The sequence below is a fragment of the Pistacia vera genome, unplaced genomic scaffold (assembly GCF_008641045.1).
Source record: "Pistacia vera cultivar Batoury unplaced genomic scaffold, PisVer_v2 Contig30, whole genome shotgun sequence".
NCBI classification, from domain to species: domain Eukaryota; kingdom Viridiplantae; phylum Streptophyta; class Magnoliopsida; order Sapindales; family Anacardiaceae; genus Pistacia; species Pistacia vera.
This window is the reverse complement of record NW_022196113.1, coordinates 884-17,834: the sequence shown is the minus strand read 5'-3', so window position 1 is coordinate 17,834 and position 16,951 is coordinate 884. Positions and strand designations below refer to the sequence as shown.

Here is a 16,951-nt window from a genome sequence, read left to right as displayed (position 1 = left end):
GGAAAGGTAAGAGGCTTTGATGTAGGGGTTGAGGGGATTGCAATGGTGGTGTTAGGAGGGATTAGCTACACCAAGAAAAGGTTGAATTGGCCTGAAATCGCCGATCGTATGGTGGGGTATGGGTCATGGGAAATGGTGCAAATTCGTCGAAAACTTGGTTAGTCGGGTTGGGAGAAGAACAAACAGTGTTAGGGGTGTTTCCTGTCGTGAATGGTGAAGATTATGGCAGGGAGACAACCAAAATGGCTGGCGATTCCAATCGAATGAGATTTGGAATTTGGAATGACCATTTTACTTTTTACCTGTTATATTAAACAATATACTATTAATTTAAGGGTGAGAATCTTGATTTTATGAACAGGGAAGGGAACTTGCCATTTCGCTAAACCTTGCGTGGAAACACGTCGTTTGCTCTTAAGTAAATGGAAAAAAAAGCATAACATATATATATTTCAACAACTTGATTATTTAATTATTGGGCAATTCAACCAAACATTTATATGTGCCAAAACCAGTTTGATACTGCAACCATACTTATCCTTAATTTCACTAGCGGAGGAGTATAGATAGGCGATGGTAAGAAATCACGTGCAATCTTTGCCAGAGTTGGATAGGTTGGAGAATTGAGATGCCACCATTCCAGTAAATCACAGTCTTCACCAACTCGGGGACCATCAGAATCTCTCAAGTAGCGACCGAATTCTGATTCTGGTGTAGCAATATCATTGACATGTTGAGAAAATGCAAATGATCTCTCCATGGTGTCTAGCTTTTTTGATGGAGTACTTAAGGAATTACTATCACCATTGTCTAGAGAGGATGATGATTTAGAATTATTAGTGCCCTCTACACATTTAGTGTAAATATTTGTAAAATCATCAATGATTTTCTTCAAGTGTGCGTCTCCTTGACTACCATATATCGCTTTGTAAATCTGTTTTAAATAATCCATTTTGTATCGTGGATCCAAAATTATTGCAATCAATAAAACCAAGTTAGAATTGTTCCCATGTTCAACAAAACCATACTTAATAATCTTTAGCACCAAATCAGAACCATTCAATTCTGGATCTATCACACTTTTCTCTTTTGCTTTTTCTACACCTCCACCTAGATTCTTTATACCTGGGCAACTTTTTAAATGATTTCTGAGATGTGTTGTTCCACTCTTACTTGAACCTACAAAGTCTTTCTTACAGTGTTTACATTTAGCCCATTCCTTTCCATTTATTCCTTCATACTTTTTGAAGTCCTCCCAAACCTTTGATTTCAACTTTCTTCTTTTAGCACTTGATGTGTTGTCTATATTCGGATTCATCACAATTTCAATCTCCTGATTTAGAGTAGGTCCAAAATAGGCATTTTCTTCACTTATTTGAATGATTTCCTGTTAATATACAAACAACTCTATCACCTAATAAGCAATAAAAGGAAAATAAAATTGAACTCAATAAGAGAGACTGAATCTTTGAAACATATTTAAGGCAACCAAGTGAACTTATATAGTTTGCTAGCAAGGCCGGAGACATTGGCCAAGAATCCCAAGGATTACTGAATATATGTTTTTCTTTATTAATTGAGGCATGTATATGGTAAGACACATGACTATACTAAAACTAAACAAATTACATAAGTTTCACTTACTTTAATTTCTTTCATACATATAATATAAGGAGAGAGACAGAACCTGTCGACATTGCAGATTTGTTCCATCAACATTGGAAGATACAGATACTTCTCCCTGCTGTGCTAAAGATTCAATCTCCTTCAAATATTTTAATGAAAAAAAAAAAAACTGTCATTTGGATTAGACAAGCAGAGTATTCACAGTAAAACTAGAAAAGCCTATTTCATCCCCTTCTACTAAATTTTCTCCTTCCTAATTTTTTTTTTTTTAAAATACAATAAATGAGATTTTACAAAAGGAAATATACCATTGTTAGTGTAAAAATAATAAAATAATTTACATTATATACCTTATTTTATTATAATTACAATTAACTTTTAATTTATATTATTTTAAATAATAAAGTTATTTAGTCTAACACATAGATTAGGATATAAAACATTACTGAAAATTTCTTTTCAGGCCAAAGTTGTCTACCATCTTCCCCGGTCAGTGCTGTACACTTGTACTCAAAGCCTATGATTAATAGATATGGCTAGGGGAATAGTTCCTACTTTAACAGGTAAGAACACTTGTGTGAAATACTGGCATTTTTTTCTTCAGATTTGGACAATTTTAGCTCAATCTAAGGACCCAAATGCTAATATTTGAAAGAAATGTACTTGAATGAATTATAAAAACCAAAACAACAAGACCCAGTTTTCCTTTCCAAAATTCACATAAACTGGTTTATGTAATATGAAATTTGTATTATGTTGATAAAAACTAAGAAGATCCCGTTATTAACAACGACGAACCATATAACGTTAGTATGTAAAGTTACTTGTACTACTTGTCGTTGAAGAGATTGAAGATAGGCCATGATTTCATTAACCCTTCCAGCACTTTCTGGGATCAAGTTGTCCTTGTACCATTGTACTAAATCTTGCAAACACTTCATTCCCTCACTGATTTTTATCTTTCCCACCTACATAAATTACACAGACATCAGAGAGATAAAATTTTGTGGACAAGTGGAGATTGAAATCGATTTAACATGAATGAGGAAACAAACACTTACTTGAAAATAAAGATGAGGATCAGATCCGATGGATATGGCTTCCATCTCTTTGCTTACAAAAGGGGCAGTTTTCAATGTTCCAAACCTGAAGTAATAGAGAACAAAATTCACAGCCTACAGAGCAAATATGACCATTGATGTATCTCTAAAGAATCTTTTCAACTTAAGAGAATTGCAAGTCAACTCTTTTTCCGAAAAAATGAATATATGAAAAGAAAGAGATTTTATCAATAAAAAGGTATCTTGAAAATATATGTACATATACTTACTTGAAAGTGGCTAATTGAGGATAAAAATGAACAAATCTTTCAGCCTTTGATCCCTTAGAAATGAACCTAATTTAAAAAGATTTTGAGCTTTCTATGTGAAAACTGGAGCTACCTCTCAGTGAATATACATATAGCAATTCAGGGGACAAAAGCAAGTTTTATAAGGACAAGGTCCATAACTCCATATAGGCTGCGTCAGTACTTGTTTCTTTGTCTTTCAACTTGTTTTATTCAAAGAAAGTAGCTGATGTTGTCATTAATTTAATTCCGATTTCCACACTGGTGGTGGTTCAATCAATCGTTAGCCTTCATAGTAAAATATTGCCCATAACATTTATGAAGATTGGATTTAATATAATCAAGCGAAAACGTTGTTTGAACTAACCATTAGAATTAGTATATTATATAATTACGAGGGTTTAGTTAAGTTTCTCCTATAATAATATAAAAAAACTACAACTGATCTTAAAAATGTCACGAGTAACCCTTGTAAAAAAATTATGAGTACTAATTTAATAACTACAAATCGAATTCTATGTTAAGATAGATGAGATAAAAAAATTTCAAGGTGACATTAATACATTAGTTCATGGTGTTGTTGTGATATCCCGTAGTATCAGAGCCAAACCACTTATCGATTCCAATTTCTGCGTGTGCGAAGGATTACCTCCCCTCGGATATTGGCTCCTTTAAGTTTTGGTTATGTTTTCTTTCTCTATTTCATATGTTATGTTTTGTTTAATATTTGGGTCTTGCGCTATCCTTACTATTTGAGGTGATATTACACATCCAAGAGGTTGAACTTACGTACATGGAATCCTCTTCAGCTTTATCTACGTTTATTGCTCCCGTAAATACTAGCTTATCTAGATCTTCTTCTAATGTAGACAGTCTGTATGAAATATCTTATATCTCAGAAAATCAAAAAATCCAAGACACTATCCCTCCCATTGTAAATCCTTACATAGCCTTTTCCAAGTCTACGTCTTCTTTGTCTAAAACCTTTAAAACTCTTGTTCGTCCTTCCAGAAAGCCAGTCAAAGAGTATGTCTAGACTAGTACATTTGACAAGTGTCAAATTCCTGTCACATCCCATGAACAATATGTTACTTTAGAAATCCCTCAAGACTCCATTACTCAATGGATCCGTGAAGGATACTCTCATGTGCACTTTGGCGCTATCCGGCTCGCTCTCTCTTATCATGGCAGAAAAAGACTTCCAGTCTCNTTTTTTTTTTTTAATTTATTTATTAATACTCACTCATCATGCCGTTAAACTTTTGAGAAACAGTAAAGATTTTGTGGGCTCTCAAAATACGAAATTGCCTCTGAGCTAGTTTGTGTATTTTCCGTGAATGGTATATTTGGTTTTTGAAGTGAAGGGTAAAATAGGAATATAACAGGAAATGCTAGTTTTGAAAAGGGTAGTATGACGTTTTTAGTAAAAATTATTTAACCATGGTTAATATGTGTTATTAAATTTGCCCCTGAAACTGGCTCTTATTTGGTTTGAAAAGTGGAGGGTAAAATGGGAATGTCAGGAAATATTTGTTATTAAAAGAGAGAGTGCAGTAGGTGAGTGTACATACGACGTTTTAGTTAAATAATCATTGATTAATCAAATGTAGTTAAGTATAATCCATTAAAACATTCTATTTTACACTCATTATTAAAATTTTAACATTATTTTTATTCATAAATTTAATTCGGATTTGAGTAATAATCTACTTATTTTAGGATATTATAACTCAATTTTGTTACAAGGTTTTAAATTGTTCCCTTTTTTTTTTCAATCAATAACAATACGAACCCATATCATAACTTATACATTGAACTTATTCATTAACACAATTAAATTGAAAATTTGTATACCCTCAAATTAAATCAAAATATTGAGTCAATAATTAAGTCACGATATACTAAGGACATAATTATTTTTCTTAATTTTTTGAGACTATTAATAAATCTTTCATATTTTTTAATCCAATAGTAGTTAGAGATGTTAATTTATGACTTAATCTAAAAGTTGAAATTCTTTTAATAAGATATGAACATAAATATTTAATCTTTGTTTAAAACTATTATTCTATAAATACCATTATGTTTTGGGATATTATCAATTATGGTAACAAACTTATCAATTGAAGAGAATATCTAGCATTTATTTGTTGTTAACTTTGACGAGAAATGATAAAATGACAAGATGCCCTTAATTTTTTTTTTTCTTTTTTTAAGTGAATTTAGTTCTTAAAACCTAAATTTTAAAATTTTAAAAACAAAAAAAAAAAAAAGACCATAACCAATTATTTTCAAAGGGAATCGAAAAACAAAAAATAAAATATTAAAGATATTTAAAATTAAAAGAAAATTTACTAAATTAAAAAACAAAGGAAATTTATTATTTGTTTTGTAAAAAGGGATAATTTAAATCTTTCATATAGTTTTTTAATTTTTTAATTTGATTTTTTGTTTTGTAAAAAATAATAGTTTAAATTTGTTCAATTACGTATTTACCTTTATATAAAATTAAATCTGTCCCCAAGTAACCATTAATTGTTCCTTAGTTGAACAAATTATAACCCCTGCCCTCCCATTAATAAAGTCTAAAAAGTTTGTCATTATAATTGATAAGATCCCTTGTGTTTTAACTAGTAGCCAACGGATATAATATTAAACTTAAAAATATAGTAATATTAAATAATATCAAAATTTGTTTATGGTGAATATCGTATGACATGAATACAACCAAGATAAATGCTAGTAAAGAATTTATCCAACTTTTAATTATTTTATATAAAAAACATATACTTGTCTTATTATTTGTTAGCCAAATTATTTTTTCTCTTACTCGATATTCAATTTCGAACATTAAACTTAACGATCAAAATATATTTATATCTTTTTATCCAACATATATAAAAGCTTGAAAAAAATAATTAAAATCTCTCACAGAATCTCTTTTTTATTAAAAAATCATAGAGAAAGCAAAAATATTTCTCTCACAATCTTTTGAATTTTTTTATTTTTTAAAGAAATCTCATGTCCCTGGCCAGGCAAGATCAAATCACGTAATTTGTAATGAACCAACCACTGGGAAGAAAGGAACAGACTTTAAGCGTTTTCTTTGTTTTGTCTGTGTTGCATGAAATTTTTGTTTTTAATTCTAATACTCACTCTTCATGCTGTTAGACTTTTGGGAAACCATAAAGGTTTTGTAGGCGCTCAAAGTACGAAATTGCCTCTGAGCTGGTTTGTTTATTTTCGTGTATTTGGTAGAGGTGTTAAAAAAAATGTAAAAACTAAATCTCAAACTAATTTTTTGATTATCTGAAAAATTGGTTCGATTTCAGTTCAAAGAAATATAAAAATCGATTTTTCGGTTCAGTTACCAGTTTATGAGAATATGGGAACTGGTTAACCGAAACTGGTTTTATAAATCAATTTATTATAAGAGTAAACGGTTTTTTCCTACCCAAATAATGGTTTAATGATACTTTTTAACTCACAGACTTTAAAAATACTATTTTACTATCCAAATTTATGTTCCATTTTCGATTCTGACATCTTTACGACTTCAAATCACCGTTATTCTCTTCCTCGATCATCACTCATCAAAACCCAGCAAACCTTACTCCCGCCGATCCCGTCAATTGCCGACAATTGAGCGATTAAGGTTTGTGCAATCGTTCTTCTCAAGTCAAATTCCGATTATTCCCAATCACCAAAATCCAACATTCCACTACCAAAAGACTCATTAATCTCCCATCTTCAAAAGCCCCAACAGTCTAGAACGAATTTGTCGTTGAAATATAAATTTAGGTAATAATGTAGTACTTTAAAAGTCTGTAGACGAGAAAATATTATTAAACCATTATTTGGATGGGAAAAAGTCATTAACTCTTATTATAAAAAATATTAAATTAAAATAAAAAATAAAAAAATCCAGTTTATTATAAAAAATTCAATTAAAAATATATAAAAATAAAATATTAAATATTAAATTAAAACCGGTTAATTGAAAAACCAGTCTTCTCCTTAATCGGTTTTGTTTTAGTTTACAAAATCGATTAACTGATTTTGAACACCTCTACCTATAGGCCTTAATAGGGGTGGTCACTGAGGGATTTACTTGGTCTCAACTTTAAAGCTTCAAAAGATTAGTTGAAGTACATACAAACTGGTCCAAACACCCTCAATAAAAAAAATAAAAAAATAAAAAAAATTTAGAACCCACCTGCCCAACCATCATTTATATATTTTTTTGGTTTTCTGAATTAATACTAAAAAAAAAACTCACAAACCCACAATATAGTAAAAAGTGAATGGATGAGTGCATATCAAAAGTCAACTGAATCAAAGTTCAATTAATATAGGTAAATGATGTCTTAATAAATAAAGTTGAATTCAGTAATACTACGTTTACCGAGTAAATTACCGATTTTCACATACCGATGCACTTGCCCAATTCTCAAAATCTCAAATTTTAACTTAATCAGTATGTCAAATCGGTACCTTTATCGGTAACTCAAGCATTATTGAGTTGAATTACACTTTATATACAAGAGTTTGTACATACAACACCGTTGATTTTTTTTCCCCCTCTTTAAAGTAATCATTAATACTATACTTACAAAGAAATCTTACAAAGATTTTATATAGATTTATATATAAAGTGAGGCATCAAAAAATGAATAAAAGAGTAAAATAAAAAGTTAAACTCATTAAATTTACTTTTTCATTCATTTTTTGTTACATTATTTTGTATGTAGATCTTTGTAAAATTTCTTTATAAATATAATATTACTCTAAAGTAATTTGCATTACAATTGTGTGAAACGTAGGCTTAATAATTCTAAAACCATTGATGAACCTGCATATTCATTTGAGTGATGCTATGGGTACTAACGGATGGGTACTAATCTGTGTACTAACTAAAGCATAGTATCCGTACTATACATATAGTACCTGTACTATGCTTTAGTTAGTACACAGATTAGTACCCATCTGTTAGTACCCAAAGTATTATTCTATTCATTTTGGCTAATAAATACTTCATGAGTTCGTACATCCACAGCTCTAATTTACATCATGCAAATTAAAACATATCACTTAGAACAAATATTTTAATAAATTATTCGATATATCATTACAACAAACACTACCTTGACCAACATGTAATGCTAGACTATCTGAGAACAATACAAAATAATAAAATATAACCATAAGAGGGCGTTTGGTTCAGCGAATGTTGGATTGCTAGAAATGTTGGATTACTAGAATCTTATATTACCTTGAGGGTGTATTTGGTTCAGAGAATGTTATATTACTGATGAATGTTATATTACTGGAAAGATAGATTATTAGAGAATCTTTAGACAAATATGTTTGGTGGGTTTGAATAAATTGGTGGGTATGTTATAATAATATGTTTGGTTGGAATGGTAAATGAGTGGGTATGTTATGTAGATTACTAAATTGCTCTTATTTTTAAATAATAATATAATATTATTTTTATTCTATTATTTTTTAAATTATTTCTTTTAACCCCCCTATATTTAAAATTTTACTAAAACACCCCAACCATATACAATTTTAATTTGTAGCAAAATTACCCCCACTCACCCCAAGCCACCACCGGCAGCCAGCTACCATCGCTGAAAGCCGCCGTAATGGCGCACGACTGACCGAATCTAGTTGGTCGTACGCCAATAAGGTCGTGAAACGGCCAGATCTGGTCGTTTCCGGCCATGGATCACAAATCCATGGCTAGAAACGTCCTTATCGGCACAAGACCGGCAAGATCCTGCCGATCTTGTATCGATATGATGACTTTTGCCGGTGGCCAGCGGTGGTGGCTAGCGGTTAACGGTGGTCTTGGGTGGTTGGGGGTATTTTGTTAACTTTTAAACTTTTTTGTGGCGGGGTGTTTTAGCTAAATTCTCAAATGTAGAGAGTCTGGGTAATTGTTATTTGATAGACATATGAGAGCAAATGTGTCCGAAATGATAAAATATTAAGGGCAAAATAGGGTCAAAATTAAGATTACCTCAATAATCTTATATTAACACCCCTTGGGAAGGTAATCTGATTAGCCCCAATATTACCAACAGTAAACACTATTTACAATAAAAGATTACGTAATATTTTATTACTTGACAAACAAATGAGGGAATCTTGAAAATTAAACAAAGATTACAATATTAATCTTTTATCACCCCGAACCAAACGCTACCTGAATCTTATATTTTGCCAGGTCTATGGCCGTTAACGGCCAGATCTAGCCTGATATGATCGTTTTCGACCATCAATATGGCTAGAATGGCCATATCGAAGCCTTTCAATGAATCTCGATCAATTTTAGGGACTCCAGCGACAGTCCTTGGTGGTTGGTTTGCTGTTAGCGGTGTTGGCAGGGTGGCAGTGGTGGTCTGTAATTTGTTTTAAATATAAGGGCATTATTGTCTAAAAACTTAATTAAACAAGGATAAAATTGAAATGATATATTAATGTAAATTTATTTTAAAACAGGGGCATTATTGTCCAAAATTTTTATTAATAAGGAATATAATTGTAACAAAAATAAGATTATCTTGGTAATCTTACAATACCTAAGAAAATGGAGGTAATCAGATTACCTCAAATATTACCAACAGTAACAACTATTGGTAATGCAAGATTACCAGAATCTTATATTACTTGACAATCAAACATTATAATCAAGTAATATAAGATGACATAACCTCAATAATCTTTCATAACCTCCAACCAAACGCCCATTAAGAAACATAAACAAGATGAGATTGAATTTAAGCCTTGGGTGTAAGGCCTGCCTTGAGCTTCTGGATAGTTGCAACATCAATTTTGAAAGCCCTAGCAAGAATGTTATCATCAATGCCACTAGTAAACACATTTAGAGGAATTGAAACTGTGCCAGCATTAGCACTTCCGAAAGCAGAAATAGCGGTAGAAGGTTGATTTGGATCATCATTAGACTGATAATGCACCAATCCCTTAGGAAACACAAACATGTCTCCAGCTGCGAGAGTTTGTTTATAAAGTTTGTTATTGGTGTCAATAAATCCAACATTCAACCACCCCTTTAATACCAAGAGCAGCTCAGCTGAATGTGGGTGTGTGTGAGGTGGGTTAATAGCTCCTGCTGGAAATTGTAAAAAAGCATAAGAAACACTTTGACCATCCAAAGCTGGAAAGTTTGTTGTGGTGGCTTTGGTCACTGTGAAGGTTTGTGTGTAGTCGGAGTTAACTACGTTGCACAAGCCGGTGAAAGTAAAGAAGTTTCCATCAAGGGGACCATTACCGCTATAGTTCATTGGAACTACAAAATCTGTGGTGATATCTGGATCACCTGCCATGACTATTGCAAAAAAGAGAAAAAATGGAATGGATATGAGAAAGTTTGAGGCCATAACGATGTACTGAGTATCTAGCTATACAAAGAAAAGAGATGAGTACGAGAGAAGTATTTCTTTATTGTTTTTGTGGTGTAATGCATGGTAGAACATATATTTATAGTGGTTGTGTTAGTGTCTTGTTGATTTTAATTGTGTTGATGTCGGTTGTTGTGTAACCTCCCTTCCGAAAGTATTGGACATTCCAGGGAAGTTACAAACAGGTTGTGAAGTAATTTAAAGTATGCTATTAGCTAGTAATGCATACCCCATATATAGCACAAAGAAGAATTGGATGAGATTCAATATTTAAATTAGCATCGTGGTGCAACACCTTGCTATAATTTATTTTGGATAGTTGCAACGAAAATTATAAAAGCCTTTTATCAGCTATGTTATATCCATTAATGGAATAGCATTTATAGGAACTGTCAACCGACACTAACATTAGCACTACAAGTTTCTGCTATCATGTTACTAAAGTCTTGTGCAGTGAAGAGAGGACTTATTATATATTAATCTGTATAATTTTCAGTTTTATCAAAGCTTTTAACAAATTTTACAATAATAAACATCTTTGTACAAATATTTTAATAAAATGCGGTGGAAAATTAACTCAGAAAAATAAATAACTACGTACAATGATGAAATTCACATACGAGGACACCCAAAGTTCCGCTTTTAGCTATTTATTATTAGTGTTATTACACAAACTCCACCTTTTTATCAACATGTAATTCAAACACATGTAGGCTATCCCATAAGTAAAACATAAGCACACAAGAAAAATAGAAAACATGAGATTTCATACGTTCTGTAAAATAAAATGTCACAAAAAAATAGTTTTTTATTAATGTATTATTACAACAGACTCCACCCTTTACGAACAAGTGATGCTAATACCATATAGGCTTGCCAGAGAACAATTAATGAAAATAAAAATTAACAAAGCACAAGAAAGATAAACAAATAGATCAGATTGAATTTAAGCCTTAGGTGCAAGGCCTGCCTTGAGCTTTTGAATAGTTGCAACATCAGTTTTGAAGGCCTTAGCAAGGATGGTGTCATCAATGCCAGTAGTAAACACACTTAGAGGAACTGAAATTGTGCCTGCATTAGCACTTCCAAAGGCAGAGATTGCGGCTGTAGGTTGTTTTGGATCATCATTAGATTGATAGTGCACCAATCCCTTTGGAAATACAAACATGTCTCCAACATTCAGAGTTTGTGTATAAAGTTTGTTAGTAGTGTCGATAAATCCAACATTCAAGCTCCCTTCCACTACAAAGAGTAGCTCAGCTGAACGTGGGTGTGTGTGAGGTGGATTAATGGCTCCTGCTGGAAATTGTAAAAGAGCATAAGAGACACTTTGGCCATCCAAAGCTGGAAAGTTAGCCAAGCTAGCTTTTGTCACTGTGAAGGTTGATGGATAGTCAGAGCTAATCACACTGCGCATGCCAGTAAAGGTGAAGAAACTCCCATCTATGGTACCGCTAAAGTTTGCTGGAACTACAAAGTCTGTCATGATATTTGGATCACCTGCCATAGCCATTGCAAATAAGAGAAAGAAAGGAATTGATTTGAGAAATTTTGAGGCCATAATGATATGTTGATTAGCTAGGTAGCTATAGAGCGAGTGTAAGAAGTGGTTGTTTATTGTGTTTTGTGGTTTATTATTGCATGGTAGAACACAAATATATAGTGGTTGTGTTGTTGAGCTTTGTCCTTGATTTTTAACAAAGTTGCTACCTGTCCTGATGGCCGGCTGTGATCGAAGATTATTCCTAGGCGAGCCAATTGTTTACTTTATTATTTTTATCAGAAGCTAGCTTTAATGACACTCCTGGGAAAATCAGATTTAAAATTTATACAAATTCTTGTACATTTGCTGTTAAAAGATAAGTTTTCTTCAGGATTTTTCCTGAAGACGTAATGGCAAGATTTGGTCAATGACTAAGATGTTTTTGTTGATAACAACAAATCAATCATGGTGATGAATAAGTTATTGATGAATGCATGTCAAATCCCATTTTCTCTCTATATATATATACAAACAAACATATAAAAACAATATTGTTTTCCAAATTAGGGTCTTTGAAACCTGACTTGTTACCCACATATGGATAGTCCAGATGGTTAGAGCGAATGAAGGATAGTGTAGATAGACATACGATCTCAAGTTTAATTCCCTATCTGAGCATTCATGAATTTTTAAGTGGGAGACCATAATAATGGGTTACTGTCTCTTTATATTTTGCTAATGACAGAATGATCTCAGGTTTCAAATGAGAAGCTTAGACCTGACCAAATCCTTTTAGCTTTTCCATATTATCAAAGTGAAATGTTTTGCTTATATAAACAGAAAGGATCTTGGTTTTGTATTTTAGATCAATTATTTTCTCATCAGTTTAGTTTTCTTTGGTGTACATAAAACTATTATTTCCAATCCAGGTTCAGGAGGAAGAGCTCTTCAACCCTACAATATTTCTTTCTCATCTGAATCGGAAAACAATAAATACTATAAGAGCTTGATGTAAAATTTTGCAACTATGGCATATATTCTTAATAATTTTGTTCATCTATTTAAATGTCCCCAGTGTGGTAAAATCTCTTGTGGAAATGGAAATTGTTAAGACTTAAATCTATATTAATGTTAATTATTGCTTCTTATTATAAGTTTTGCAAAAGATTATTAACATATATGTTATGTAATTATTGCATTAAATAAGTATATGAATCACATTCAATGCAAAGATGGATTAAAAAAAAAAAAGAGAGATGGTATAAATTCATTGGCTTAAGGTATAAATGATGCAATATCCATGTAGTATTAATACAGGGGCAGAGCCAGAAAATCTATTCTGGATAGACCTGGCAAAACGAGTCTGGACCCGCGGGTTGGCCCATACCCGGGTAAAAAATATAGGGTACGGGTCTAATTTATTAAACCCATTTTTTGAGACCCGTACCCGTACCCAGCCCAATTATACACGGTTTATACGGGTGAACCCACGGGCACCCGTATTTGCACTAATGAATTTGAATCCCTAACCCTTTTGCATCTCATCTCTCAGACTCACAGTAACTCAAATCTCTCCTACGATCTTGCCTCTCAATCTCTCATCAGTCTTCTTCGTGCTTGAAGTTCAACTCTCTGTCTCGGTGTCTCCCTCTTCGATTAATCGTCAGTTCAAGGTTCTGCCTCCCAATCTACCTCGATTAATTGAATAAGTCGAGACTCGGTGAGTGAGGAAGTTTCTGAAGTTGAGGCCGCGGGATCTCTGGAGCGTTTCCACGAGGGTTTTGAGGCTACTGAGATGTTGAGAAAGAGTTGAAAGGTTTGGGTCTTTGGAAAGGATGGTGTCGGACTCGGTCTGGAGCTCGAGGAGAGCTTTAATGGTGGAAGAATTGAAGTCATTTAAACTAGAAGAGGGCTAGGATTGGAGGTTGTGAGAGGCTTGTTTGAGAGCTTCTAGGACGTTGAGAACTGCAGGGGGTTCTGGGTCTGCCATGGAAGATAAAGAAGAAGAGGGGAAGTTTTGGAGAGTTAAAGAGTTTGGATTTGATTTTAACTAGTGAGAAAAGAGGAGGCAACGACTGGTCAGTGAGTCATCGTCGTCTTTGTTTTTGTCTGTAATTTGTATCCAACCACCGACTTCCACCTTCCTCTTCTTCATGTTAATCTTTATTCTTTAATTATATATACAAGTACAATTCCATTTGGTATCATGATATTCCTTGAATAGGTTCTGCCTCCCAATCTACATTGACACATGGGAGCATTGATAAAAATCTCAGTTCAAGGTCAAGTTCAGATGTTCCAACACCACCTATAAACACTGCTGTGGGAGGAAAAGCTTCTCTTCAGCCAAAACGTACACCCGTCTTTGAGAAGGAGATAGAGGCCATTCTGGTGAGAAAAATATCCTTTACCATATACAATGGTGGAACTAACTGTACCATTAAAGCTTAAGATTTTTGACAAGGAGTTATGTCGAGTCATGCTTCGAAACAATCTACATTCTCTAAGCTTCTACTTGAATCTGCCTAGTTGAACTATAAACAATACAATTTTACAATGTTCACTACTTTACTGGGAACAATGAGATCTCACCAATGAGCTTTTCAGGGTCAAGGGGGGAAGCACCAGACGGGGTTCGATATTGTTTCTGTGCATAGTAGTTTAGACTTTAGATTCATTGTAGTGTCAATTTGAAAACTTCAAGGCGATTACGAAATATTATGCAAGGGGTGACTCATAGAACAGAGTAAAAAAAATAAAAATTGGTTTGGCATTTTAAGCTAGTAAATTTTCTATATGCTGATTTTAGTTTCTTGTTTCTGATGCAGTTGGCAGGTTGCTTCTGATCTTAGGATTGGTATGCTGTATTGAGGAAATGCAATCTGCAATAAAAAACTTCTAAGGGAATCTTTAGCATTTTCATATTTGCATGTGAAGAAGTTGTAATCTCTTTTATTCCTTTAATCATCAATTTTCCTGATTTGAGTAGTTGATTTAGGGGCTGTAAATGTAAAAAATTAAAATTGCAGGAATTTTGGGGGTGTAACTGTCATAATTGAAAACTATTATGGGTGAAATAAAAACCAAAATCTGGAGAGAGAAAAAACGGGTCCACCCGCAAGTCCACCCATACCCGTATAGGGTAGGGCACATGTCCAATACTTTGGACCCGTATATCTCGACTCGTATAAGGACCCGTACCTAGACCTGGCAAAACGGGTACGGACCCGCGGGTTGGTCCCTACCCGGGTAAAAAATATAGGGTACGGGTCTAATAAATTAAACCCATTTTTTGTGACCCGTACCCGTACCCGGTCCAATAAATCACGGGTTATACGGGTGAACTTGCGGGCACCCGCAGGCACCCGTATTTGCCAGGTCTACTATTCACTATTCACTGAATCCCTAAGTTTTTAATTTTTATCACACATTCAGCGGCCATTCACGCTCACGCCTCCCTCTCACACTCTCACTCTCATCTCAATATCTCATCTCAGATCGCGGCCGCATCTCATCTCTCAGACTCTCCCTAAACTCAAATCTCTCCTGCCTCTCAATCTCTCATCAGTCATCAGTCTTCTTCGTCAGTTCTTCATTTCGTCACTTTGTCAGTTCGTCACTCGTCAGTTCGTCACTCGTCACTTCGTCACTCGTCACTTCGTCACTCGTCACTTCGTCAGTCATTCCCATTCCTGGTTCGGCAGTACCACAGTCGCCGGTTGCCGTCACTCATCCTCGTCGGCTGGTAATGAATCCCTAACCCCTAATTTTATGTGTTTGTTTTATATTGATCACTTTGACTTGTTTTATTGTTTGACTTGTTGGATGGAAAGAAACGTGAGAAAATGAGAATTTTATTTATTCTTAATCTGGTTGAGTTATTTTGACAGAGAGAAAATTTGAGAAAGTGGAAGAAAATAAGAATTTTACTTGGTTTTAGTCTTCTTTGAGTTGTTTGGGCAGAGAAAATTGGGTAGAAAGAAAATGTGAGAAAGTGAGAGAAAATTGGAATTTAATTTAGTTCTAATCTAGTTTGAGTTGTTTGGACAGAGAGCAAATGTGAAAACGTGAGAAAATTATATACAATTTGGTTTTAAACGTGAGAAAATTGTATTCAGTTTTAATCTGGTTTTAGTTGTTGGGAGAGGAAATGTGAAAACGTGAGAATAAATTAGATACAATTTGGTTTGAGTTGTTTGGACAGAGAGGAAATTTACGAAATTGCAAGAAATCTGAGAGTTCANTGGTTAACTCTGACTACCCATCAACCTTCACTGTGACTAAAGCTAGTCTTGCAAACTTTCCAGCTTTGGATGGTCAGAGTGTCTCTTATGCTGTTTTACTGTTTCCAGTAGGAGCAATTAACCCACCTCACACACACCCACGTTCTGCTGAGCTACTCTTTGTAGTAGAGGGGAGTCTGAATGTTGGATTCGTTGACACCAATAACAAGCTTTATACACAAACACTTGAAGTTGGAGACATGTTTGTGTTTCCAAAGGGATTGGTGCACTATCAATCAAATGATGATCCAAAACAACCTTCAACCGCAATCTCTGCTTTTGGAAGTGCTAATGCAGGCACAGTTTCAATTCCTCCAAGTGTGTTTACGACTGGCATTGATGACACCGTCCTTGCTAAGGCTTTCAAAACTGATGTTGCAACTATTCAGAAGCTAAAGGCAGGCCTTGCACCCAAGGCTTAAATTCAATCAATCTCATCTTGTTCTATTTTGTTGTGCTTGTTTTTACTTTTTTATTTTTTTAATATTTATGTTGTATTATTCTCTAGCTAGCCTATACGCGTCAGGTTAGCATCACTTATTGGTAAATAAGTGGAGTTTATGTAATAACACTAATAATTTGTCAAAATTAATTGTAACTCTAGATGCCGTTAAATGTGAATTCGATCAATGAAGTAGTTATTTTATCTTGTTCGGTTAAATTTAAGTGGTCCGTGACATTTGATTAAAATATTTGCACGCATAGGTTTATTATTATTAAATTTGTTAGGTTGGCTGGAAATGTGAACATTACTCTAAAAGTATATCGTATGATCTCGTAG

General features: G+C 33.6%; 4 protein-coding genes across 4 annotated transcripts; 1 reads left to right on the top strand and 3 right to left on the bottom strand.

The window, feature by feature from the left end:
- Window positions 1-483: 483 nt before the first annotated feature.
- Window positions 484-3,059, bottom strand: LOC116135482 (zinc finger BED domain-containing protein RICESLEEPER 1-like). The gene is made up of 5 exons (XM_031421201.1): window positions 2,930-3,059; window positions 2,688-2,772; window positions 2,451-2,594; window positions 1,688-1,765; window positions 484-1,387 (listed from the first exon to the last, which is right to left on the bottom strand). Exons 2-5 carry the CDS (start codon window positions 2,730-2,732, stop codon window positions 497-499), a joined length of 1,158 nt encoding a protein of 385 aa, XP_031277061.1. The 5' UTR covers window positions 2,733-2,772; window positions 2,930-3,059; the 3' UTR covers window positions 484-496.
- A 6,703-nt stretch (window positions 3,060-9,762) lies between these two features.
- Window positions 9,763-10,383, bottom strand: LOC116135438 (germin-like protein 9-3). The gene has a single exon (XM_031421135.1). The coding sequence runs from the start codon at window positions 10,381-10,383 to the stop codon at window positions 9,763-9,765; it is 621 nt and encodes a 206-aa protein (XP_031276995.1).
- Window positions 10,384-11,241: 858 nt separating this feature from the next.
- LOC116135435 (germin-like protein 9-3) lies at window positions 11,242-11,965 on the bottom strand. The gene has a single exon (XM_031421131.1). It carries the CDS (start codon window positions 11,963-11,965, stop codon window positions 11,351-11,353), a length of 615 nt encoding a protein of 204 aa, XP_031276991.1. The 3' UTR covers window positions 11,242-11,350.
- Window positions 11,966-12,484: 519 nt separating this feature from the next.
- On the top strand, window positions 12,485-16,598 carry LOC116135449 (germin-like protein 9-3). The gene is made up of 4 exons (XM_031421155.1): window positions 12,485-12,500; window positions 14,112-14,278; window positions 14,697-14,744; window positions 16,092-16,598. The coding sequence occupies exons 1-4, from the start codon at window positions 12,485-12,487 to the stop codon at window positions 16,590-16,592; spliced, it is 732 nt and encodes a 243-aa protein (XP_031277015.1). The 3' UTR covers window positions 16,593-16,598.
- Window positions 16,599-16,951: the final 353 nt, after the last annotated feature.